The sequence below is a fragment of the Podarcis gaigeae genome, assembly GCF_964106915.1.
Source record: "Podarcis gaigeae genome assembly, chromosome: 9".
NCBI lineage: Eukaryota > Metazoa > Chordata > Lepidosauria > Squamata > Lacertidae > Podarcis > Podarcis gaigeae.
In genome coordinates this window covers 57,294,163-57,321,108 of record NC_139685.1, presented here as the reverse complement: position 1 = coordinate 57,321,108, position 26,946 = coordinate 57,294,163, and the positions used below count along the sequence as shown (strand labels likewise).

The 26,946-nt window shown below is 41.0% G+C and overlaps 1 protein-coding gene across 3 annotated transcripts in view; it reads left to right on the top strand.

Annotated features, from left to right (window-relative positions):
* GSTCD (glutathione S-transferase C-terminal domain containing) overlaps positions 1-26,946 on the top strand; it is a 55,460-nt gene that overhangs the window by 25,425 nt on the left and 3,089 nt on the right. For all 3 annotated transcript variants that reach the window (XM_083756556.1, XM_083756554.1, XM_083756555.1), the window contains 6 exons: positions 12,195-12,310; positions 12,547-12,591; positions 14,536-14,664; positions 16,101-16,234; positions 21,624-21,654; positions 25,446-25,515. In XM_083756556.1, the coding sequence (XP_083612682.1) occupies positions 12,195-12,310; positions 12,547-12,591; positions 14,536-14,664; positions 16,101-16,234; positions 21,624-21,654; positions 25,446-25,515 (525 nt within the window). The remainder of the gene's footprint in view (positions 1-12,194; positions 12,311-12,546; positions 12,592-14,535; positions 14,665-16,100; positions 16,235-21,623; positions 21,655-25,445; positions 25,516-26,946) is intronic.

Genomic DNA, 26,946 nt, shown 5'->3' with positions numbered 1-26,946 from the left:
GGAGCTCCCAGCTGCTTTGCTCTCTGATCATTTTTTATTGCTGTGCTATGCTGACTTAAGCTAAAGTTTGGCTGACTCTGCTGTCCAAGCCCTGGCTGTTGGTTAAGCTATTTATTTTGCTAACCTTGGCTACAGCTTATGGTTAGTAAGGAAAGAGCTTGACTATGAATCCCAGTTTAGATGATATGTTAAGCCAAAATTTGGCCTAGCTCAGTAGATATTTGTGTTTGCATGCTCACCAAGTCAACCGTTGCCAGAAACTAGCCATTCTGTGACTTGATACAAATAAAAGTATCTCTCTGTGTTTCATAAACTTAATGTTTGTCCTTTGTAAATGTATTTTGAGAATGTTTACAAGGATAATGTTAACTTTGTGTTTTGAGAGTGTTTACGAGGATAACGTTAACTTTTCTTTAAAGCTGTGGCTTTCTAACACATCCATATATAGACGCTAATAATACAGAAACCCTACTGAAAAATGGTCTTCCCATACTTTGCGTTCTTGTTTACTTTTTTTTGTTTCTGTTAAGCACAATTAAAGTCCCTGCAGAGGGACTGGTATTCATTTGCAGACACATTAAATTGCAACAAGCAATTGTAGAAACAATATTTTCATTGGAAAAATTATATCAGAGCCTTTATTTTGTTTAAAAACAAAAATGTAAAGTTACATTATGCACAATTAGTTTCAAGCCAAATCTTCAAGTTGGCAAATATAGTTACGTATGTGCTTAGATTTATGGATGTGCTCATTCACACTTAATTTGGCAGAAACCCTGAGAACACCTTCCTGATACTAGTCCTACTGAAGGTGGTAGTATTGCTTGCGACCAAGTGTTTTCAGATGTGAATCTATTGGTCATTGTCCAGAAAAGCAATTTGTGTAATCGAAAGGGATTTAGTGTGTTCTGCAATGTTTTGTTTTTAGCACAGTAATGCCTCTTTCATTTCCACATCTTGCAGCAAACCTCATTGAAGGGTTTAAAAGTGGTATGTAGCTTTATGAGCCAGTCAGAAGAGGGACACTGTTTTCAGATGTGTCTGGCATGTGTATGAATTGTACATGCCCAAACTTAGGGAACACTGGTGTTATAAGTGAAGCACAGCAGCAAGTATTTGAACAACACTGTGTTATAATTTGAGGGTCAGCCTGATCATGTCCTTTGCTTTAACAGAGGTTTGTGCCATAATGCTTAATGCTCAAGCAAGTCTGCCAGCACTTTCCCCTACAAATGCCCATACATTTCCCTAATGGGGTAAAGTGCTTGGTGGAGGGGATTTTCATTTGGAAAATGGTGTTGAAGGAAAGGATACACCCCTTTCCCTCTAGTGCAATGGCCTTGATCTGAATTGAAACACCCTACAGGCTTTTACAGAAATTTAAAAAGACTGGAGATCTACTCAGTGGATCACCAGTCTCTCTCTTAGTCTGGCTTTCAGTGCAGCATATAAAAAGGCTGTAGGAATAATAATAAAAGTCTTGATTTTCTTCTAGTATATTGTGAATACTTAATAAAATAGGCCACATACCAAAAAGCTCCAAAAATATTCATTTCCTTCTGTAGTTCATCTTATCCAAGTATCTAAAAGAACAGAATGTACCGTTCATTTTAAATTCTGTCGGTTAAATTTAGCAGTAGTGTTTGTTACTGACTAGGAGATTACAGTGTTTTGAAAATTAACTAGAAACAGATTAAACCTATCTCAAAAGATTTCATGGTCCAGCCATAACACACAAAGTTGATACTGCATGCATATAATTAAAAGCATATTTTGTGTGTTCCTCCCCCCCCCACACCCCAAAGGCTTTTTGGTTTGGTGCTTACAAGCTAATTGCTCACTTTGATTTTTAGATATCAAGTCAGGAGATACCATTATTAAATAGTTTGCCATTGATATAGCAACTCAGTTTTCCATGTATAGTTAACAAGTAGAGATTAGGAACAGGCAAAATTAAGAGCAGTTATTTAAGTAATCCACTGCATCCCAAAGATTTAAGATAGGAAATTTAAAGCAACCCCCCCAAAAAAACACCCCCAAAACATAATATTCACTTGCAACTAAGGTGAGGAAAAAACATAGCAAAAACAAATGCTTAGAGCCAACCCGAATATATAGCTCTTTTACAATGGTTCTAAAAGATTTAATAGGAAGCAGCTCCATTATTATAGTACACATGTAGATCAACTTCTTTAAAACTCAAGAGGGTGTCAGGAGCAATGCCATATAGCTTACTGCAAGTCAAGCCCTGTGGAATTACTACTGGGAAATGGAGGTGTTCAGCTGCTAAAAGGGAATTCCAGTGAAACATGCTGCTCAGGTGTTGGAAGAAAATGGTCCTGGAGATAAGGTACGGTAGTCATTCTGATATTATGCCTTAGGATAACTTACACTGAATTCTTTCCAGACTCCTACCCGTGGACACAGTAGTCAGATTTCCTGGTCAAGGAAAGCTGAAAACTTTGTTCAAGAAGTCAGCACACAGTCTAAACATTAGCCCATAGTGCAGAGCACACAATTCATATGTCTGTGACAGAGCTCTAAAATACTATGAAGTAGTGAAGACATTGTCCCAACACCTGGCACACTCCTCCTGCTTTACTTTTAAAGAGCAGGACAGGGCCAGTTATTCCTGTCCCAAGCGAGAAGATTGTGCTTGCACGGTCTTGAATTCCTATGGAGTTGGGGGTGCTGGATCTGCCCACACCAGTGCTACTGATAGTGACAGAAACCAAGTCCAACCTATCTCCATAGCTACCATGGAAACCTCATTCTCAGGAGATAGAATGGAGACTGACAGGCAGCTCCCCTCTTCCTTCTGCCAACAACATGGGTCTCCCTGCATAGCTCATGATAAAAAACAATTTTAGATATAACTGAATGAGCTTTTGAGAAGACAAGTCAGCCTTTTCAGAAAGTATTAAATAACTTGACATGAAATCAACTTAATATTTTGGTTTCTGCTAAGCTTTATGCAAGAATCAGCTGTTTATATAAAGAGCAAGATCATCCCGAAGCACAATCATTCCCCATGACAGATGGATTTTGTATGCCTGAACTTGCTGGCCTTGTGGGTTCTTTATGAAGTTTATTAGCAGTTACGATAATGCGACTTTTATTTTGGGGTGTTAGCACTCAAGTAAGAAGTACTCTCATTTTTCAATGATTAATATGGAACTTCAGAAGCTGTGTGTTCCACAATCTCTTGTTTTGGCTCAAAAATGTAAGATTGCATTTGCTATGGCTGAAGGAGCTATATGTTATGTAAAGCAGAACCTCTGGCCTGGGAGCCAGGTAGGGTGCATCAGGCCTCCCCATTTAGCCTGCCTGTCTTATTTTGATCAAACCATGCCCACCTGCCCCACATAGGTGTGGAGCAGATAGGGTCACAACCGAGCTGAAAGATTTCTGGCTCTACTAATATAATTAAGAGTTTCATGCATAATAGGGTATCTTACTGGTTTACTAGAGTTACCAGCTCCATACTGTGTGATATCATGGTTAGATTGTCAGATATGGGGATGTTCAAATACCACTTGGCCATGAAGCTTACTGAATAGCCTAGGGTAGACATGTGCAACCGGTAAACCGTGATCAACTGCTCGATCGCGGGCCGAGCACACGCACAACAGAGGCAGAAAGAGAAGCCAGTGTGAGATGGGAGCAGGGAGGAGGAAGAGCGCATAGGCGTATGCAGATGGGAAGGCATGCCATGTGTGTGTGTGTGTGTGTGTGTGAGAGAGAGAGAGAGAGAGAGAGAGAGAGAGAGATTGTACACTGGTTGGGAGAGAGGAGAAGCATCACCCAGAGATCTTTAGCCCAGCTGGTTTCAGAGGAGAGATCGAAAGAAGATTGTGTGCTGTTTGGGGGTGGGGAGAGAAGTGTCACCCAGAGATCCCCAGCCCAGCTGGTTTCAAGGAAGAGATCTAGAGATCGCATGCTGGTTTGGGGGGGGGGGGAGAAGCGTTGCCCACCCTGCACTCAGCCCTGCCTCCTCGGGGGAAGCAGCCAGCACCTCCACCATCAGGGGAAGTAGCCAGTGCCTGCCCGCCCACCCCTGCCCCCTCGGGGGAAGCAGCCTGCCGCCCACCCTGCACGCATCCCCGGGTGGTAGATCACTGCCAGTTTTTGATATTGGATTGTATTTCACAGCCTACTTGAAGTTGGACATGTCTGGTCTAGGGCTAGTCACTATCTTTGATAGAGGTACCTCATGGTATTGTTGTGAGGGAGAGAGGAAGAAGCATGATGCCACCTTGACCTTGGGAGACGTAAGGAATTTAAGGTGATGAAGATGTAGACATTGTGTTATAGCAATAAAATATATGGTGGTAAGACAATTTCCTGCAGAGACAATGCCCCAGTGCTCATATAGTACATTGATCCTTCCTCTCCTCTGTGCTGATACCACCCTGCTGTACAGCAGGAGGGAAAAATGGACAGATGGACTTTTTGACAGCTGGGGCAGGACGTACCACTGGTGAAAAATTGCTTTTGCCCAGAGCAGCCCTATATATTAAATGTAATGGAGCATATTTCAAAGATCTCAGGCCTCTTATTATTTATATTTGCACTCAGCCACATGATGGACGCCTAATGACATATATTCATTTGCAACATGGCTAGTATTTTAACCAGCAAAACAGATATATAGAAAGGCATAAATATATTTAACCATTTCATATTTTTGTGAACACTTACTAATTTCTTTTCATCACAGAACTTTAAGGCTCAAAGGATTTGGGCTGGTGTCCAATCTCTCAGTAGTGATGAAAAACTTTTCCCCCCCTTTAATTTTCCACCCACATCTTGGTCTTTCTTTCGAAAGCCAATAAAGGGATTTAGGGCTGCTTTGGCATTTTATCTTCATAAACAGAATGAGTAGTGCTAAAGCCCACCCTGAAAAGACTGCTGAGTGCAAGAGTGCTAGTTGGTTTTTTGAAGTTGGATTAGCAGATAGCTAGGCTGGGAATACCTATAAATCACAATATTCTAAACTTGGAATCTCTAGGACGTGTTCTGATTTTTGTCTTTACTTTAACAGGATTAGCTGAGCTTGATATTTGTGTGACAGTGAGTTACCGTCTTTGGGAAAAGTTTGGGGTTGAGGGGTACATTTGTTTCAGAAAAGAAGGCTGCTTTTCTTTTACGCCAAGAAATCAGGCATTCAGGAACTGAGGAGGCAATTAACTTCTCCAAAAATGTTTTAATTTCTATTAATTCCATGTAACAACAATTCAGAATTGTTGCTGCCATTTCCCTGCCCCTTTTAGGCAACTGAAGGGCAAATAGCTTTATCCTGAAGCTGAACTTTTAATATGATTTATTACAAAAGCAAATGAGGTAATTATTCCTAATTTACATTTCTTTGCACATTGTACATGACTTCATGTTAGGAGGCAGTATGAGAATTTATGTTAGTAAAGATAACATAAAAATGGTTGTTATTTTAAGTCGTAGCTATAAAGATTTAACCATTCTGGTTGTGAAGAAACTTTATTCTTGTTATTCATGGGCTAGTTTCGTAGCTGCTACAAAGAACTATACAGGCAATAACCAATTTAGACGTGTCCTAGGGACGCGGGTGGCGCTGTGGGTTAAACCACAGAGCCTAGGACTTGCCCATCAGAAGGTCGGCGGTTCGAATCCCCACAACAAGGTGAGCTCCCGTTGCTTGGTCCCTGCTCCTGCCAACCTAGGAGTTTGAAAGCATGTCAAAGTGCAAGTAGATAAATAGGTACTGCTCCAGCGGGAAGGTAAACGGCGTTTCTGTGTGCTGCTCTGGTTCGCCAGAAGCGGCTTAGTCATGCTGGCCACATGACCCGGAAGCTGTACGCCGGCTCCCTCGGCCAATAAAGCGAGATGAGCGCCGCAACCCCAGAGTCAGCCACAACTGGGCCTAATGGTCAGGGGCCCCTTTACCTTTAATGACATGCAGTTGCACATGCCTGCATACACAGCACTGAATCCAGAAATAGCCCCAAAATATGAACGGGCAAAGTGGACGGGGAAGGGGCAGAGCGGACTTACGTGCAGTCTGCCAACATATGGGGGTGTCCAGAACGTAACCTCTGCACAAAATGAAGATTGCCTGTAGTTAGTAAACTACTGAAGGGAAGCGCTTTGTAATGGAGCCCCCTCCCCTCCAATTCAATATGAGTTCCACCCAAACTTCGCAGTGTCTATCACATGATAAGATTGTCATGTTGTCTTCATTCCAGACCTTTCCCTGAAAATGTATCTATTAGTGGTAGATAGTACAAGGAGACCTCTCCAAATTCTTCATTGCTCCCTTGTGTCTGGAATATCTACAGAATCCTTTGGAATTATAGTTTCCTTGGGTGTCTGAGCACTGCACTTCATATTGCTATTAGGTGGCCTGGAAACCATATGTCCCTGGGCTTCTTAAACCCTGGGATACTGTCATGAAGCACAAAGGTGCAAAGAGCCCTGGGACTTTCAGATTCCTAGGCAGCTAAAGTCCCTACTAAATATTTAGTCATCCTGGAAAACTGTTTACCAGAGTCCTTGCTGTCTGGAATGCTGCCATTTCAGTATGCCAGTTATCTGGGGTGAACTGAGAAACCACACAGAGGCCTGTGTGAGATATTCCCAGTTGTTGCAATCACCACCAACACCAGTTAAGTACATTTTCACGGAAGAGACAAAGCAAGAGAGCTCATGGGATCAACAGTGGGACTTTGGGTTTATTGCTACCCATTTGATGCCATTGAGGATGCAGTGAATTTGAAATGTTGAATTTTTGTGTGTGGTGATGGTGAAACAGGTTGTATTCTGATTTCATTTTTAGCAGGGGAAATAACGCTTATTAGCTGAGCCCTTTCTGAATCAAACCAAAGGGGCTTTCCCATCATTCCATCCATAATAGGTGACTTACTTCTTGAATTACTTAATCTAGTGATAAACAGTAGAACAAGAAATCTTTCGTTAATAGGATTTTACTAGATTTTAATATTCACATTTGTAAAAAACCCTATACAGTGGTACCACAGGTTACATACGCTTCAGGATGAGAACAGAAATTGTGCTCCGGTGGCGTAGCAGCATCAGGAGGCCCCATTAGCTAAAGTGATGCTTCAGGTTAAGAACAGTTTCAGGTTAAGTACGGACCTCCGGAACGAATTAAGTACTTAACCCGAGGTACCACTGTAGTTTAATTCAGATATCCTTCCCCCACCCCCCAAGACAGGGGAAATTAAACATTGCATGTACTGTAGTAACCAAACCATCTTTGCATGTTAAATGAAAAACATGTGGTGGATTTCTCAGTGACGCTTTCCTCTTTTTACTAATCAAAACCAGAAGAAAAGCAGTGGCATTATGGTATGGTGAGTAGACTGAGCACACTTTGAATAAATATCCATTTCATGTTGTCAGAATAAATTAGCATACAATTGTAATGATGTGGAACTTCAGAACTACCTTTTGCCAAATTGGGGGATTGAAGTATCTGAAGCTCTCCTACCCATTGGTTATACAGGGTGCCTTTGGGTACTTATAGATGGGTCTTAATATTGCAAATGGGTTTCCGAGATTGCAAACAGCCTCTTGGCAACAGTTGGGCGTTTTTTAACCATTGGAGTTTTCATGGAAACGGTAAATTAGGATTAAGGGAGTTAAGATCTAGATGAAGACAATGTCATGTGGACAGTGTGAGAAACTTGCATGCTTGAGGAGTATCAATCCCACAATAATCTCACCTGCCTGGAAGCACCCTTTATCTCTGGATCAAAGCATTAGTAGCCTTTTACCTTGTATGGTGGTGGTTGTTTTCATTTTGTACATCAGAAATCACTAAAATATATTAACAAAGAAGAAACAAGCATGCCAACACTTTGTAAAAGAAAGGAGGTCTGGAGGCTTCAACTAGGGTAGAACACAGTGACTACAGTAGGTTGCTTGTGGAGGCACACTACTAACAGCCTAGAATACCACGTTTGTGGGATTTACATTGGCTGCCAATCTGCTCTTGTGCCAAGTTCAGGGATTGGGTACTAAAATATAAGGCCCTATAGAGCTCAGGACCAAGTTGCTTGTAGGTTACTGGATTCCATAGGAGAGTTTCTCCTTGAAGTCCCCAAAATGCAGCAGGGCTTTCAATGTGGCTGCCACTGTTCCATGGAATAGTTTTACTGCTGAGATGTCACATGCTGTCTAGCACTTTCTGTATTTTCTGCAAACAAAGAACTTGTTTTGTTTCAACAAGCTTTTCCAGAAAAATGAAAAGGTCCCTGCTTACGTTTTAAATCTATGGCAATCTGTTTTTGTATTTTTAACCATGATTTTTAGCTGTTTTATGATATGGCTGTAAATCATCTTGAGGCATATGTAAAAGGTGATTCATAAATTTATTATAATAATAGAAGAGATAAAATAGTGGGAAAGGAAGGCTAAATTATTTTTATCTTCAGAGATTTGGATACCTGCACATTTTTGCATATGAGAATAACTTTGTTGATTAATCATTTTATTTGTATGTCGCCTTTCCAAAGTTAAAACCTTGCTCAAGGCAGCTTACAACATATAAAAACCACAAACATAACAAAAGTAGTCACACGCATATGTATTGTCCTACACATGCCTTTTCCATTATTTCCTGGAAAGGTCAAATGACTATAAAAACTTCCCTTGATGATTTATACAATGTGAATCAGATTTCTCTTTTTAAGCCCTACTTTGCTTGCAGTTAAGAAGTCTATTTGGACAGCAAAACAAAGCAGGCTATACAAAAATCACAACCAGTGGGAACTTCAATAAAAGGACAGATTAACAAGAGGCTTGGAAATAATTAAAACTAGGTGTGCTTTTCCCTTCAGTACAGAATTTTATTAAACTTTTGTTGACATCTGATAAAATTAATACAAGTAAAGCAAGCTGCTAGTGTTAATTTGAAATGCTTAATTTTATCTTTAAAATCCAAGAAGAAATTGGCTTTATTTTCTGATACCTTATATGATAAAAACCATTTTGCAGAGCTTACCTTAATGCAGAACAAATTAGTTAGCTATATTAGGCGGGGGGGTACTATTTATATTTTTTTAAAAAAACAACCATTATTGTGTTGTTCTGTCTTCAACAACCTTTTAAACCAACTTTTCAACTGTAGTGTGTGTCTAAAAGTAGAATCTTGTTGGCTGAAAATGAGAGAGATGGAGAAGGACCTTTGTACTTTGTAGAACACAAAAGGGTGAAGTATCTGAAAGCCTTGTATTTTATGCTTGGAATCTTCCACAACCCCTGTTCAGGCATTCATTCAGTTTGGCTTCACTTGGCCTCATCCTTCTTTTAATTTTGCCTCAGCCACAGCTCCTGAAGTGCCCTCAATGAGCTATATCAACTTAGGTCATAGGGTTCCCAAATAAAGTGAATGCAGCATAGTCCATTAGCATTTCCCATGGAATTAGCATGTTGCCAGGCAGGGGCAAGTCTGCTGCCAAATACAAAAGCCCTGAAAAAGCCAGAAGGAGGAGAGCATTTACCTCAAGCATCTCAAGAGATGTTGGGGGTTGAACCTGAAACCTTTTACCTGCAGAATAGATGCTATGCCACTGAGCTATGGGAGTGCTAAAGCTTTGCTCATGAGATGACATGACTACAACAATGCAGAGAATTGGTTTCCTGTAACATCTGGCCGACCCCAGCCACACCAAACAATAATAGTAGCACTTGCCATGTTTTGTGACTGAAAAACTGCAGGTGTCCATTTCTCTGTGAAGTTGCAGTTCCCTCTGCAGTGAGTTTTTAAGCAGCTCCCTCATTGCAATTTATTGTCCAACTTTCTAAAAATGGCAGTGGTATTTAGACGGAGGCAATGAGATGTTTCATTTGTTTGGTCATAATATTTCATTTCTGATCCCCCTATAATAAGGCAATAGAATCACTTCCTGTGTTTTACCTGGTTGTGTGCATAATTTTGAAGAACAAAGCCAGCTGGGATATACTTTAAAGCCACAGTGACATTAATAACTCGGAGACATTTGTTGCTGTTCCTCTACGTCAAGTTAAATGTGTTTGGACCAAAAGTAATTACAGAAGAAGAAATATTTTGATCTTGGTGCATAAATTATTCCTAAAAAATGCATGGCTGGCTCTAATTCCCATGTTATAAGTTTCAGCTCCTGTTTATGGCTATTGTATAAATTGCTCTGAGACTGTGAAGGAAAATGTGGCATTTCAACAAATACTTAAACTTTTAATGAGTCCTGTGTTTTGCAAGAAATCATAGCCACTTGCTGAACACCACCAAACATGGTATCAGTATCAGATTTCCACAAGCCTAGTTGTGGAGAGGAGAAAAAAACTTTCTAGAAGTATTATTGTTTCCTACAGGTACTGCCATTGTTTTTAGCTTGTACCAATCCAATATAGTACAATCTCAATTTCATAGTTTTAAGATACGGTATGTCAGCTCAGCTGCTGCGAGAAAGGGAATGCAGTTTAAAAACAAATGTCATTGCCTATGACAAATAAGTAGTATACTTTATTACTAAAATATTGTTTTACTTTATCTTTTTAAATACAAAAGAGATAGCCATTCTATATATGCTGGGGAGCTATTACACAAATCATACCTGTTCAATAGTTCATTTGGGAGATAGACCATATGCTTGACAAGTAGAGCACCTCAAGTTGAATCCTTGGCCCTCTAGTTAAAAGGGTAAGATAAGTAAGAAGACCTCTTTGCCTGAGACCTTGGAGAGCTACTGTTATAAGCAGACCTGGCATAGAAAGAGCTTTTAAGTGCTTTGCCTTCCTTGCTGGACTAGGCCTGCTCAGCATGGCTAGGAATGCTCATGCGAGATCTTGCGGGAACTGGCACAGCCCTTCAAGCTCTCTTGAGTATCCCAAATTCCACATAATGAGTGGGCCTTGCTCCATAAGCAAGGTGGAGAGCTTTTAAGCTTGCATTTAACAGGTGGTATCACTGATTTCCAACAATACCTGCTTCCAGAGGACCTTCTAACTCCCTAGAGCAGCTTTTCAAGGAATGCAAAGGGCATTATCAGAAAGGAGCTAGAAAAACTCTTTTGTATGAGAGGAACCCAGTCCAAGCATCTCTGGATCCAAGTCATCATTTGCTGTGCCAGAGCACATGCAGCAGAGTGCTATGGAACAGGGACAATTTTTGATAGAAGACTTATTCCCTCATAATCAAGGACATGTGGAAACCCTTTTCACACCATACAGTTATCTGGAAAATGAATATTAGATGAGAGCATAGACATATGAAAGATTCCCCCATAGGAGGAGAAGTAGCTTCTGTTTCTCTTGCTACCCATGGACACAAATGCAAACTTATCTCTAGATGGCTGCAATGTCAATTGATGGCTCATATATGTGAAAAACACCTTATAGATCAAATCCTTCTATATTGTATTGTGTTTTTAATATTTGATTGGGAGCCGCCCAGAGTGGCTGGGGAAACCCAGCCAGATGGGCGGGGTATAAATAATAAATTATTATTATTATATATGAATGCACTTATGTGTTGTAGTATTAAATGTGTTGTAGTTCCTCTGGTTGTCTTCTTCTTCTTCTTCTTCTTCTTCTTCCTCTTCTTCACCTTGTTAGCACTTCATTGCTGGTCTCTAAACCTTCCATATAATAATATTCCTGGGACTGTTATGGTGGTTGTTTTGTTCTATTGATATGGTATAATCAATGCATTCATATTTATGTTCTTAAATGTCTTGTAAGTTACTTGGAGACCTCAGAGTAACAAGTGACTAATAACACAAGTAATAATAAATGATTAAAATGTATCACAAGCTCTTTGGGAACAGGCTCCTCCTTTTCCTTGGCACCTGCAACATAAAATCCTTGGCATTAGGACAAACTATAAATCGGATGAAAGGAAGACACCTTTTTTTATTCCACCTTCCTCTTGCAGCCCCCTGTACCCCCTGAAAATCTGCTCTGGAGGGTTTGGGGAACACTCTGGAGCAGCCTGAGAAGTGGTGCAGAAACTGCAGGCAGGAGGGAATCAGTGTCAGTTGATTCCTGTATCCGGCAACCTCCATTGGATCTTGGCCCTTTCTGTGAATGGAAAAAGTCATTCAATATGTGGAGCTGCAAGTCTGTATCTAATCACTTACATTTAAAAGGAAATACTGTAAAAACCACATTTTTGCCATAAGCGATTGCAAATGTATATTCCTTGTTGTCATCCTTAGGAAAAATGTCCAGTGATCGCGCTTTTAGGAAACAGCAGCAGCTCAACAATATGGTGGCCTTAGTGAAAAAGCTGGCTAAACCTGGAGATAAAATTGTGGATTTTTGCAGTGGTGGGGTAAGGTAGTTTGTTTGTTTGTTTGTTTGTTTGTTTGTTTGTTTGTTTGTTTGTTTGTAAGTTCAGTCACAGTTGGTTTTGTATGTTTATAAGTCCAACAGCACAAGAGTCCAAAACTCTGGAATTTGATCTGCTTCCAAAGTCTCTATCAATATTTTATTGGAATATTTTGTTGTCAAATGGATCAGCTCGTTGGGATCGAGGTTTATTTGTGCACTTTCTTCTGCTTTGAACAGGGCCATGTTGGAATTGTCCTTGCTCACGTACTTCCATCATGTCAGGTAAGGTTTCAGTAAAATGTAAATTCAGACTTTAATAACCTGGAATTTCAGATACACAATCAAACACAGGCTGTTTGTAAAATATGTGAAAGTGATAGAATTATCTAAATCAAACACCCACTCTCGTTTTTTTCGTGGTAGAATAAAGTACTTAATTTACCCATTCTCATATTCTGAGTAAGATAAAGCACTGTTTTTCACTCCCAGCAATAAAATTTGTATGACTGAAGGCAACTTTTAAAAAGTAAGAATAAAAGTAGCCCAGGGACATCCTCACACCAGGTCTCCAAACTCTCAAATAGACACTCTAAAACCTTTTTGCATGCAAAACATTGATTCTGCGACTAAGCTAAAGCCTTTGTTTGAGAACATGAACTTAATTCTTCCATTTCAGTGCAGTTAAGCAAGATCCTACAAGCTGGGGGTGTGGCTTATGAGGAGAGGCTCCTGGTGGACAAGCAGGAGGTGGGGTTTGTGGCTTTCATTGTCTGACAGCCCCTTCCTTATTCTAGGTCCAATATAAAACCTTGCATGAACTAATCTCAAACTGTGGCTAATTTGGGTTAGTTTTTCATTTTGGCTAAGTTGTTTTACAGACAACATTACTCCTTTCTGGGCTTAGTAACAGAGAAAACCATCAACACCCCCCCCCCCCAAAAAAAGAGTGAACAATCGTATCACAGTTTAAACAAAACAAAAACTCAATTGGAAATAACAATAAAAAACCCAGATTGGCAATCTGTGTTTTTTCCCATTCTTCTAGAAGGATTTTATATGAGAAATGCCCTGATGCAGTTACTGGCTGATAGAGAAATGCCCAGATGCAGTTACTGGCTGATAAACTATAGAAGCGGGATCTGTATGCTTCCCTAAGGAGCAACACATCTCCATATTAAGTCTCAAGGAGATTTTCTCTGGGAAATTTGAGTCTATCATGTTCAGGCCTACAAGTGAACCTGAAAAAGTTGGCCCTCTTCCAAATGCTTGAAAAATGAACCAGAGAGGTTTGTTCACAGATACCTTTGGGAACTGCTACTTCCACAGTTCTCCAAAATTGTGTTAACTGGGTCCAATTGCCACAAATGTGTTTGAAGAAACTAGATGTGACAGGCACCATGTGTTTTAATTTGGGGGGGAAATGTACTTTTTGTAATATTTTCCTTTGTAGGAGCAAAGTCTGGCTATATATAGGATAGTTGCCATATGCAATATAACTAAATGCTCCCAGCCTATGGTCTTATGCAGATTAGCACCTACTCACAAGATGGAATACTAGATTCTGTGCAGTACCAGAAGAAGATACCTTTTCTTTCTGCCTTGATTAATTTATTTATAAAGCTATTTGCATACCACTGTGTCCTTAAAAAAAACTCCCAAAGGAGTTTACAGCAACAAAACATAAAACCATACATTAAAAACCATAACAAGTTAAAAACAGACATCAACTAACCATTGTGAAAGGATGTATTCTTAATTGCCTGCATAGGTGTAGCACAATATAAAAGTTTCCGGCATGCATTTAAAAGTTGGCATACAAGTGTTGCCTGCTGAATCTCTATTGGCAGAACCAGACTGTCCCTTTCACTGGGACAGCAGCAGTCATAGATGTGTTGCTGCATCAATGTCAGGCTTGGAAGCCCCTCCGATAGGTCAGCAACATGGAGGTACTTTGCGTTATGCTTTGAAAGCAGGCCGTACAATCTTTCACTAAGAAAGCAGTGAAGTTTGCTTGGCATGCACAAAATCCTGCATAGTCAGGTTTGATTAAAGGATAGAGTCAAGTGAAGTCTGCTGTTATTAATGACTGGACAGATACATTTCTGTTTCAGAATACAACTCTCTCACCTGCCCCTGCCCCGACAAGTGCTTCAACATGCTATTGCAACAATTTTTATTTCACCAAAAAGTTTACCACAACTAACTGTTATTTTGTGTAAAATATAGATCATATTGGTAGAAAATAAAGAGTTGTCACTGACACGTGCTGAAGAAAGAAGCAGTGTGTTAGGATTAGACAACATTTGGTTCATCCAAGCAAATATGGACTATTTTAAAGGAAATTTTAATATAGGGGTAAGTGATTTTGAAAATATTCATACTTTGCTGTTATGTAATGTTAAAAAGAAAATACTGTCTTCATATATTGTCTTCTCACTTACAACCTATCACTTAATATTATGTAACCTCAACTATTTTTCTATAAACCCTGCTATTGTATAAACTTGTGTTAACGGGAAATCAGAAGTTAGAGTTTTGAGCTATTGCTAATTTGTTGATTCCCAACGGTTGTGCTGTGTACAAAATAAGGAATTCATGTGTCCTCCATGCTGCCTTATAAGGCCAAATGAACATACAAGTTCAGAAAACAACTGAAGTTAATTAGTACAGTACTGAAATGGTGACATGGCAAAGAGGAGGGAGGAGGATTTTATTTTATCTTATTGCAAGCAAATAGTAATAATGGAGCATTGAAGTTAGCTCTTGGAAGAGTGTGTTTAAAACCAGAACATAATTAGCTCTGTGAAATGTCAGCTTCCAATAATTATTACATTATTCAACACGAAGAAGTATGAAATGTCAGTAGAGATGATTTCTTAATAGGATAGTGACAGGAATAGTTGATACAAGTTCAGTTGATACACAAGAAGGCAAGAAGATACTAAGAGATGATGCAGACATAAGGCAGTCTGGTCCTTGAACATGCTTAAGGCTGTAATGCAGTGCAGAGAAACTTTTTCCAGCGCAAGGGTGGTATTTCCTTCTTGGCAGCCTCCTAGGGTCACATGACTCTCAACTAGTCTTTAAAAAGCAACAACCACAGTATCTTCAGTTCATCAACCAAACCCAAACATTTTTTAAGCACTATGTAGTTATCATGCTTATAGAACTATCTGTAGCTGAAGCTGTCATCTCAGGTGACTGAGAGTAGACCTAGCAGGAAGCATTTCGGTTTGTTTTGAAACCTATGCCAGAACACTGTCAAATTTCAGCTATCTCCATGTTCAGCATAATCAGCCATGATTCATTTTGGAGCTCTATGAATGAAATGCATAAGTAATACTGGAACATTCCTTTACCTATGAACCTTTCTGGGCAATTTTAACGCATTGTTTGATTAATATCTGAGGCCTGCAGTTTTTGTTCTTATCTTGAAAAGAAATGGCATCTGGCCCTATATGGTGATTAGAACTGTCAAAAAACGTTGGGTTGAGACCTTTATGTATCATGCCAGATTTTAACTTTATAATGCTGTTGCACTAGTTCGTTTTGGATTAGTATTGTATTTTATATCTACTGCCAAATGTGAATATATTTTATTGAGCTAGCTACATTTTGTCTCAACGTAAGCAAAGAAAATAATGGATGCTGCATTATCTGGCTAAAAAGAGATTGATTTTGCAACAGATTGCTCTCTTTCTTTGATGTTGCAATAATTCAGCCATCCAGAAATGGCTGAATAGTAACTGAATGCACAGTTATCATTAAATTCCATTGTTTTACTTTCACAGGTAGCACTGCATGCTTGTGGTGTGGCAACAGACATGGTGATTGAACGCTGTGTCAAAGCTCATGCAGCGTTTGTTATCTCTCCATGTTGTTATGGCTTCATTCAGAACACAGCCAAGTTTGCATTTCCACAAAGGTCAGTGGTTTGTTGACATCAGTGTGTATGTGTGGAGAGGAACCTGGGTTGACATGTATGGCATTGACTACAAAGGCCCACAGTTCTATATGAACTTACTAGTGAGTAAGCTCTGTTGAGCTTAGTGGGTGGTATTCCCAAAAGTGCTTCTGCTAGTACAAAAAATAAATAAATCTGCTTGCACAATGAAACTTGCCCTCCTTCTCCTCTCGCCATGCACTGCTGTGCCCTCTTCAGATCTGCTCCAGAGGGTTGGGGGGAAATCCAAAACAGATGTAGGTGGTGTAGGCAACACACAGGCAGAAGAGTGGGATAGGGAGCTTCATTGCAGCCCAAAGTCCTTGTGCTAGCAAACTACTTTGTTGGATACCACCCACTGGAGTTTACTTTTGAGAAAACTTGCAAAGGATTGCATAGGTAGTAAATGTGTTGGTCCCACAGAACAAGAAAAATACCCAAGTCCAACAATACCTTTTGTTTTTAACACCTTACTTAAAGTGCTAGAAGACAGATGTCAAGTGATGTGAAGCTCCACCTTAGGCTCAGATATTTAGAAGAAGACATGAGAATAATAGGTTTGTTGTGTTGCCTCTGTTTAAGGGGAACAGGTAGTCCCAAAGATGAGTTACATCCTGCTCATTGTCACAATGGCTGAATGTGTCACCTAGAGCTATGACTTCATAATTCTAGCTGTAAAGATACATTTCTAACTGTTCTGCAAATTACCAGTGACATTTCTGAAATGGAAGTTAGTAGCAGCTATAAAAAATACATAATACATGCCTGCAATAAAGATCTCTCTCAGTATGCTTGCGTCACATTCTGTTTATCGTTTTGTTCAGAGGCTTAATTAGCCTTGCCTAATCATCCATGCACACATTATTTTTAACATTTATTACACCCACAGTTGTAAACCTTGGTTCTTTTAAATAAAGTCGTTGATCTATAAAATAAGAAACTTCTGCAATGCAAATCCCATGATGCTTTCTCAGAAATAAGTCTCAGTGGGGCTCATTCAGGATTGCAGCCGTGATGCACCTATGAATGGACCACAGAACATAGTAGAAGTCAAGTAGTGCTTCAGGTGCAAGAATTCTGAGTGCCTGATCATATACCTTTTCATACAGTCATATTATTTTTATTGGATTGAAAACAGTCCTTTCACTTTCCAGTTGTAATCTCTTGACTTTTGTGATTCACTGGAGTACACAATATTGTGCAGAGAAGGAAATTAAACTGCATGTCTCTGTTTCATTCTTTATTATAACAGTTCTCAGTAGTTGGTACAACACCAGTGGTGGACAATCTGCAAAGAAACCTTTTATCTGCTACATTTTTCTCTGTGCAGCCCTATGTAGAACCAGTTCATGTGGATGTAGCTGTGGCACAACCATCTTTCTCTAGGAACAAATAATAATAATAATAAATTTTATTTATATCCCGCCCTCCCCAGCCGAAGCCGGGCTCAGGGCGGCTAACAACACTAAAACAGTACAACATTATAAAACATTATAAAAATGAATTAAAATCAAAATTAATGGCAACCATAAACTAAAGTCTTGTAAAGATTGCCAAAGGAGGGAGTCAGGCTGCGCCCTGACCAAAGGCCAGGTGGAACAGCTCTGTCTTGCAGGCCCTGCGGAAAGATGTCAAGTCCTGCAGGGCCCTTGTCTCTTGTGACAGAGTGTTCCACCAGGTTGGAGCCGCAGCCGAAAAAGCCCTGGCTCTAGTTGAGGCCAGCCTAACCTCTCTGTGGCTTGGGACCTTCAAGGTGTTTTTATTTGAAGACCGTAAGTTCCTCTGTGGGGCATACCAGGAGAGGCGGTCCCGTAGGTACGAGGGCCCTAGGCCGTATAGGGCTTTGAAGGTTAAAACCAGCACCTTAAACCTGATCCTGTACTCCACCGGGAGCCAGTGCAGCTTATATAGCACCGGATGAATGTGATCTCTAAGCGAAGACCCCGTAAGGAGTCTCGCTGCGGCATTCTGCACCCGCTGGAGTTTCTGGGTCAGTCTCAAGGGCAGCCCCACGTAGAGCGAGTTACAATAATCCAGTCTGGAGGTGACCGTCGCGTGGATCACAGTGGCTAGGTCAGGGCGAGAGAGGTAAGGAGCCAACTGCTTAGCTTGGCGGAGATGAAAAAATGCCGCCTTTGTTATAGCTGCAATCTGCGCCTCCATGGAGAGGGAGGTATCGAAGATTACACCCAAACTCTTAACGGACGGTGCTAGCACTAATTGCACCCCCGCAAGAGATGGGAGTTGCCCCCTCAGTCCCATGTCGTCCCGTCCCAACCAGAGGACCTCTGTCTTCGAAGGATTTAACTTCAACTGGCTCCCACGAAACCATCCAGCCACAGCCTCCAAGCATCTGATCAGTGTGTCTGGGGCCGAGTCTGGGTGGCCGTCCATCAACAGATAGAGTTGGGTGTCATCAGCATACTGATGGCAGCCCAGCCCAAAACTCCGGACAAGCTGGGCGAGGGGGCGCATAAAGATGTTAAAAAGCATCGGGGAGAGTATTGCACCCTGGGGCACACCACACACCAAGGAGTGGCGGGATGACAATTCCCCCCCCAAGCGCCACCCTCTGTCCCCGACCAGAGAGAAACGAGCGCAGCCATTGAAGGACTGTGCCCTGAATCCCCACGTCGGCAAGGCGGTGGTCCAGGAGTTCGTGATCGACCATGTCGAAGGCTGCTGACAGGTCTAGAAGAATCAGCAGCCCCGACCCGCCTCGATCCAGCTGCCTGCGGAGATCATCTGTTAGGGCGACCAGAGCCGTCTCGGTCCCATGACCAGCGCGGAAGCCGGACTGGAATGGATCCAGAGCTGATGTTTCATCCAGAAACCTACCAAGCTGTTCAGCAACCGCTCTCTCAATCACCTTACCCAGGAATGGAAGATTCGAAACTGGGCGGTAATTGGATAGATCTAAAGGATCTAATGATGTTTTCTTTAAGAGCGGGCGCACCACTGCCTCCTTCAGTTCCCCTGGGAATGTCCCGGTGCCAAGGGACAGATTGATGATATCCCCCAGGGGGGCCCGCACCTCGTCTGGACACGCTCTAATCAGCCAGGACGGGCACGGGTCGAGAGGACAGGTGGTGGACTTTCCAGCTCGGAGGAGTCTGTCCACATCGGCTGGGGATATCCAGTCAAAGTGGTCTAATACTGAACCCGAGGACAGTCGAGGGGCCTCCAGTTCCTTTATTGTATCCAAATTGGCAGGGAGGTCATGGCGGAGCAACAAGACCTTCTCCGCAAAAAAGGTCGCGAATGCCTCACAGCTGTGTGTCAAATTGTTATTTAAATTTGGCTGTCCTTCAAGGGACGTTAAAGACCGAATTATACTAAATAATTGCGCCGGGCGAGAGCTAGCGGATGCAATGGAGGCCGAGAAGTAGGACTTCTTAGCGGCCTTCACTGCCATCTCGTAGGTTTTCATAAAAACCCTATAAGATGTTCTTGAAGCTCCGTCACGGGCACCCCGCCATACTCGCTCTAGCCGTCTAAGGTCCCGCTTCATTTTCCGGAGCTCCTCGGTAAACCAGGGAGCCCGGTTTCTGCGGGGTCGCAGAGGGCGCTTAGGTGCGATCTCATTGATGGCTGCTAGGAGCTGGGTATTCCAGGCCTCAACAAGCTCAGTCAATGAGTCGCCAGGGGGAGAAAGGTCCCGCAAGACTTGACGGAATCTATCAGGGTCCATCAGCCTCTGCGGGCGAGCCCAAATTGGCTCGCCACCCAAGCAGGGTGGGGGTGGAACGTCAATCCTGGCTTTCAGAGCATAGTGATCAGACCATGGCACCTTCATCGAAGGAAACATGATCACATCTATACCGATACCAAAGATCAAATCCAGCGTGTGGCCTGCTTGATGTGTGGGGCCCGAAACAAACTGGGAGAGCCCTAGTGTCGCCATGGAAGACACCAGGTCCAGAGCCTGTGAGGAGGGAGTGGCATCAGCATGGATGTTGAAGTCCCCCAATACCAATAGGTTAGGGAACTCCAAGGCCCAGCCGGCCACTGCCTCCAGCAGGCCTGACAGGGTGGCTGCTGGTGCACTAGGTGACCGGTACACCAGCCAGACAGCCAAGCTCACCTTGGAGCCCCACACTAGGCCAACACATTCAATGCCGGGGATCAATGGCGATGGTAGAGCCCTGAAAGAACAATCTTCCTGGATTAATAACGCCACCCCTCCCCCCTGGCCCACAGTCCGCGACTGGTGAAGGACGGAGAAACCCGGGGGCGCCATCTCTCGTAAGGTAACAGTTACCCCTTCGCGCACCCAGGTCTCAGTCACACATGCCAGGTCAACCCCCTGCGAGGTGAAGAAATCTCGCAGGGTGGCGGTTTTGTTGCCTATAGACCTGGCATTGCACAACACCAGTGACGGAGGTGAGTAATCCTTGCTCACCCTACCCTCGTCTCTCGGGATGGGGCGCAGATTGGAAGGGGTACGAGCATATCCGTATCTCGATCCCCTTCGCCTATGACATCTGCCCCCACCGCCATACCTCCCTCGCCCCTCCACAGTAGGAATCCCAAGCCTAATATTCGCTTCCATTTACAGAATATAAAAGCAAACAAATAAAAAACAATTACATGAAAACAAAACCAATCCCCACCCCACTCCACAACCACCCAACCCCAACCTAAAATAAACCAAAACAAAATAAAAAATACATGGATAAAAACCACCGCTTATGGTGGTACAACAAAGCAAAAATAAAAACAGTTTAAAACATATAAAAACACTTCAAACAACCGCTGCAGCAGCACTAGTGTCCCCAAAGCTGCGGCAGTGGTGAGCGTGGGCCCCGCCCCCTGGCCTGATGGAGAGTGGGCCTGCAGGGGGAAGAGCCCTCCCCACAAACGCACGGCAAAGCGGCAGCAGCCACCGGGGCCACCAACATGTGCAGCAAACCTGGCTACAGCCACCATCTGACTAGTTTAGGAGCAATGCTATTATGTTCAAAAGTACTCCCGAGTTGCAAACCTGATTCTAAAAAGGGTATAATCCCAACCAATGCAGACTGAACATTGAATCCATCATCAGCCCTATGTAGGATAAATATATTAAAAGTCAGATGCTTGCTTTCAGTGAGTCAGTAGCAGTGACATGATACAGCCCTATGCATTTGTTTAGCACTTAAAATATCTTAAATGATAAATGTCTGTAAGTGATAAAACTTGGCACATTATAGACATTTACTAAAAAAGAACAGAAACTCTCAGTAGTGTCTGCTTCTGGATCTTGTTCAACTTCCAGATAACAACCCACCCAAGTATTTGTTTAAAATTCAGCCATATGCCTTAAAGACTGCATCTATTTTAAAATCGTCGTTTCTCATGGTGATCAAATCCATCTTCTTTTCTATTTCAGCCGTCAGTTCAAGGAAGTGTTATCCTATAAGGTATGCAAAAGGTGAAGCTGTGGTTTAGAATTTCTTTCTGTGCCGTTTTCTGTGTCTTTCCGTATGGTTTGAGTGGAATGGGTAATTCTCTTTTAATGATAGGGTTAAAATCACATCAGAATACGGAAACTTCACCATTGCATTCCATGTGTTCCTTCCTCTTTTTTCTTTTAGTGCAGGAAAAAGACATTTCGTAAATACAGTATGGAATACATTTCTGTGTGTAGTTTAGTTTATATCTCATTTTTTAGTTTCAATAATTTCTAAAAGTAGATGACAGGATCATTAAAAAAAATTAAAACAACTATTTATTAGTTAAAACATAAAACCATGAAAAGAACAATGATAAAACAACTGAATTGTTTCACTATAAAAGAACCATATTCATCCATCAAATATACAAAGATGTCAAGAACCTGTTGAGCCTTCTAGGAGTACTTTCTTCCTAATCTGCTCCACTAAATATTTTGGATAGGCCTGAAGGCTTTTGTGTGCATTTTTATGCCAGTTTCCCATTTTTTAACCGTTTTCCTTCTTTATGGCTGCTATTTTCCCTTTTCATTTGATTTTCTTCTATCCAGATTCAATTTGGACAGTGATGGCTTGAAATTGCTTTATTTTTCTCCCAATTATATTTGAGATGTAGTTTTCGTAGTGAACAGCATGTGAACTAATAACCACATTTTCATAAGATGGGCGGCTGAATTGCTTTTGGCACAAGTAAGCCTAGTGACATAGTTACAGAAACAAAGAGTTTAAATAAAATAAGTAAAAATAAATTTTCATAATAATTCCTGCCAATTTGTTATGGACATATAGATGAAGCTCATCACCCACAATGAATGTTCCATTCATTTCAGCAGAAGCAAGCACTTCATGTGTGGAATGTTTCTTTCCATTGAAACTTGCTCCAAAATGTAGAAGATAACCATGTATGTTTCAGCTCACACAGATATGCTTTGAGGTCTTTCTAAGAATACATAAAGAGCTATGTTCTGCCTTCTTTCTGGCTTGTTGAAAACCGTATTTTACTTTAATGCCCTATTTGGCTAGAAAATATGACATATTCATTTGAAAAATAACTTAAATATTATTTATAGTATATGCAGGCAGTATTTGATGAGGCCCTAAGCTACTGAAGGTAATGGGGCCCTTTATATGTCCAGCTGTCCTTTGTCAACAACCAATTGTCACTTTTTTGTGTTGAATATGTGCTATATGGTAATTTATGAACCTAATAGGTATCTAAAGCCATTTGCACATAACAAATAGGAGCCTACACAACACAAAACACTGAAGCTGTATGTAGGTTTTATTTTATTTGTTTTTTATCTTATATTTTGGAAATGTACATCCAGTGTTTTTTTCTTTACATTTTTGGGGGGGCCCCAAGGGAGTGGGGCCCTAAGCTATAGCTTGTTTAGCTCATACATAAATCTGGCACTGAGTATATGCATCCTTAACTTTGTCTAAAACCATCACATAGTTCACTGGAAAATAATAGTTGATACATTTTCCATTGCATTACATTTCCAACCTTCACATAAATTTTGAAAAGACTGTATTTTATGAGAAAAATTAATGCAACCTTTTAAATAGAACATAACAGATATGAAATCTCCACAGGTTCTAAGAAGCATATTGTTTTAATAAATTTGTATCAGTTGATTTTTTTAAAGAAGAAAACTTGTGCTAAGAAGCCCCTCTAAAATCAGTATTGTATTATTTACATGGATGTAGACCAGATGGTAGCTCAGTTCAATGTATAAATTTATAATTATTGGTTCTGTAGGCTTTATATATTATACAACTTTGCATATTGGATTGATATATTTTCAGTTACTGATGTGTTGCCAAAAGTTGGAATGTGGTGGCTAGACACTGTCACTGTCTCCATAGTTCATCTTAATTTTCTGTTTCCTTTTGCTGGGAAATTCAAGGATTAGTGTCAAGTAAAACCGAAGCATTATAGAGACTTGATGATTCCCACCCACCCTATTCAAAATGGCAACTGTGGCATCCCACTGTGAAGACTCAACTCACCGCTGACTTTTTAGAACAATTTGTAGCAAGTTCTCTTTTCTCATGGGAAATAGTATACACACATTTCAGTTTGAAACTGACTATTCAGTTTGAAACCTATTAGGGCACATAATGGGAAAAGCCTTTAAAGGAAAAAGAATTTGGCCAGGGTGATTTTGATTGGACAAGCAATGGCGCATATGAGAGGATGCTCAACCCATACCTTGCCTGCCATTTCTCCACTTTTCCCTCTCCTGAAGCTGAATATTGCATATCTTGCGCTCTATGCTATCCCAAATACCTTTTTGGTGTTGTTTTGTCAAGGTACAGGAATAGCACCCTTCCCATAGTTTCTAAAAATATTCTCTGTTAAACAAAAAGACTATTTTATTTTTAAATCCTGATAACTCTGCATATTTTCAGCATTCCTGTTTCCTTCTTAATTTATTTATTGGATTTTAGCCATCTTAGGCATTTCTTATAGAAAGTTGGGGTTAAAAATGCAATACAAATATTTCATCAGGACAATTATTACATAACAAAAACAAGAGTGTAATATCCAACTGTAATTTGGAAACCTAAAAATTCAAGAAATCCTGTGAAATTAAAATCCCTGTTGCTTTTAAAAAGCAGAATGGGAGGATTTGTCGTTTGTAAATGGTATTACCTAAATTCCTTCCAAAAGTGTTTTGTGTTCTCACATACTTATCTCCATCTAACATTACAAATAGCTCTGTCAAGATATACAGCTCTGAAATGGTTCTGATTGCTGTGACTTGGCACTTGAAATTGCAGCTGTCCAAGCTAGTGCAGCTGTCAGCCAAAGCACTGTTATGGCATTTTTCTTTCCTTTTGCACTCCTCCCCCCCCCCCCCCCGTCAAAAGCATAATCACCTCTAAGGTCTAGTGTGTGTAAAAGTATATTATAAACCATATCGCTGTGGGTCATAAGATGTGATCAGCGTAACCTAATTGTGGTTCACCAGGTGGGACTGATAGATTTTGTAGCCTAATTCTATGATTTGCTGTACAAAGGAAAACAAAAAGGCCTGGGTACAAGAGCTCTTTGGGCACTGCAGTGTTGTGAGTCTGGTGTTGCAGTAGCAAAACACTGGGAACATAATATGATCCTTGCTGGATTAAGCTAAAGACCCATCTAGTCCAGCATCCTTATCTCATAGAGACTGACCAGATGCCTATGGGAAGCTTGCAAGCAGAACAGAAGTCTCTCCTCTCTTGTTGGTGTTCAGAGGCACAGACAGACAGAACATAGCCATCATGGCTCAAAGCCTTGTCCTCCACCAGATTGTCCAAGTTGTTGACCACCATTACAATTAATGGAAGTGAATTTCATAGTTTAACTATGTGCTGCATGAAGAAGTACTTTCTTTGCCTGTTTCCCATCTCACCTGTGTTGGTGAAGCTGCATGGTACAAAGCTTCCATGGGTCAGATGTGATACAGATGCTTAAGGATCTAACTACAGTGTTGAAAGAGTCCACACAGGTCATACCAGGCCATCTTAGGCTAATTTGAATGCTTCAGTTTATACCCTCTACTAGCATCCCTTTCATTGGTGTCCAAATCTGATGTCATGCCAGAAGGACCTGTTCTGAATAATATTGCATAGCAAAACAGGCATCTCCAGTCAATATTGGGGTCTTCAGATGTACACAGTCTCCCAGTATGTGCTACTATGGTGCTAGTTTGGAATAATGTAATGGAAGAAGCTAGCAATAGTTATCTCTCTGTGTGTTTTTTCTATTCTAGGAGCACATGACTCTTTGCCGATTTGCTGATCAGACAGCTGTCCAGCTTCCCCCTGAACGCAGGCAAATAGGTATGCTTTTCCATAGAACAGCTGTTGTGTAGATTACATACACTCTACTTGGTGATGTCCTTAGCTTACTATATATGGGTTGCTGTGGCATGCTTATCAACAAGGAATGAAAGTGCTGGTTTCTCAGAACACACAGGGAGGTGTATTTAGAGATACAGTGAAATAGTTTTCTTTGTTGAAGCTCAGTTTAAATATGGGGTTGAAAGTATCACACAGTGATACAGTGAACATTCATCTGTTACTGTAGTCCAATAAAGGAGATGATAGAATTTGAGAAACATGCTAATGTTCTCTCTGATGCCATTGGGAGCTAGTAACAGTGCAAGGGAGCTACTATAGTGCAAGAGCTGGAAAATCACCCGTTCAAATCTCACATCAGCCATGTACTAAATAAATGGCCTTAGGCAAGCCCAGTACTCTAGTAGCCTTAGTCTGGAGAACTTTAAAAAGCATGATAGAAATACAGTGGTACCTCGGTTTAAGAGCAGTCCGGTTGAAGAACGATTTGGTTTACAAACTCCGCAAAACTGGAAATAGTGTCCCAGTTTGAGAACTTTACCTCGGTCTAAGAACGAAACCCAAACGGTGGAAGGGCTTTGGCGGCAGGAGGCCTCATTAGGGAAAGTGCACCTCAGTTTAAGAATGGTTTCGGTTTAAGAACGGACTTCCAGAACAGAATAAGTTTGTAAACCGAGGTACCACAGTATTTGAAACAAAATAAATAGAATCTGAAAAGGGTGGTGGCTTTTATGAAAGTTTTCTCCCTTTTTATGAAAGTGTCCCTCTTGCCAAAAAAAGGACAGTAACAAGGACGCAATTACAAAGGATGGCAATAGATCTAGTGGAACCTTTTATAACAGAGGAAGAGTAGCTGGCTGGGATCCACACAACTGCATAGCTAGTTCCATATGCCCAAGGAAGCTTTGGGCTTGTGTTTCTCTTTTACAGCTGTTCAAATGTCTTCAGAATATGTAAGATTGCATAGGTGGGCTGATATTCTAGGGATTCCCCTGGGAGTTTTACTTGATGCCAAAGCTTTTTTATTTTCAGCACCAGATAAAGGTCTTTTTAAAACATGGTCGGGCACTTTAGATCCTTTTGTTTTTATACTGTTTTCTTAGACTCAATGGCTTCTCTGCCTTTTTAATCAGTTCTACTAATTTGTTAGTGTTTTTATATTAGAGTTATGTTTTCTTGCAAGCTACTCTGGGAACTTTATTGGCTCGTAAATGGGGCATTGATTTTCAAAAAATAAAGACAAGGTGTTTGGGACAAATAGACAAAAGAGGGTTTGATACTGTTGCATGTTTTGAATACAAAATTCACTCCGAATGTATAACAGGCAGTAAGAAGAAACAATGTCTATGCATCTAAACCATGGGTAGACAAACTAAGGCCTGGGGGCCAGATCTGGCCCAAACGCCTTATCAA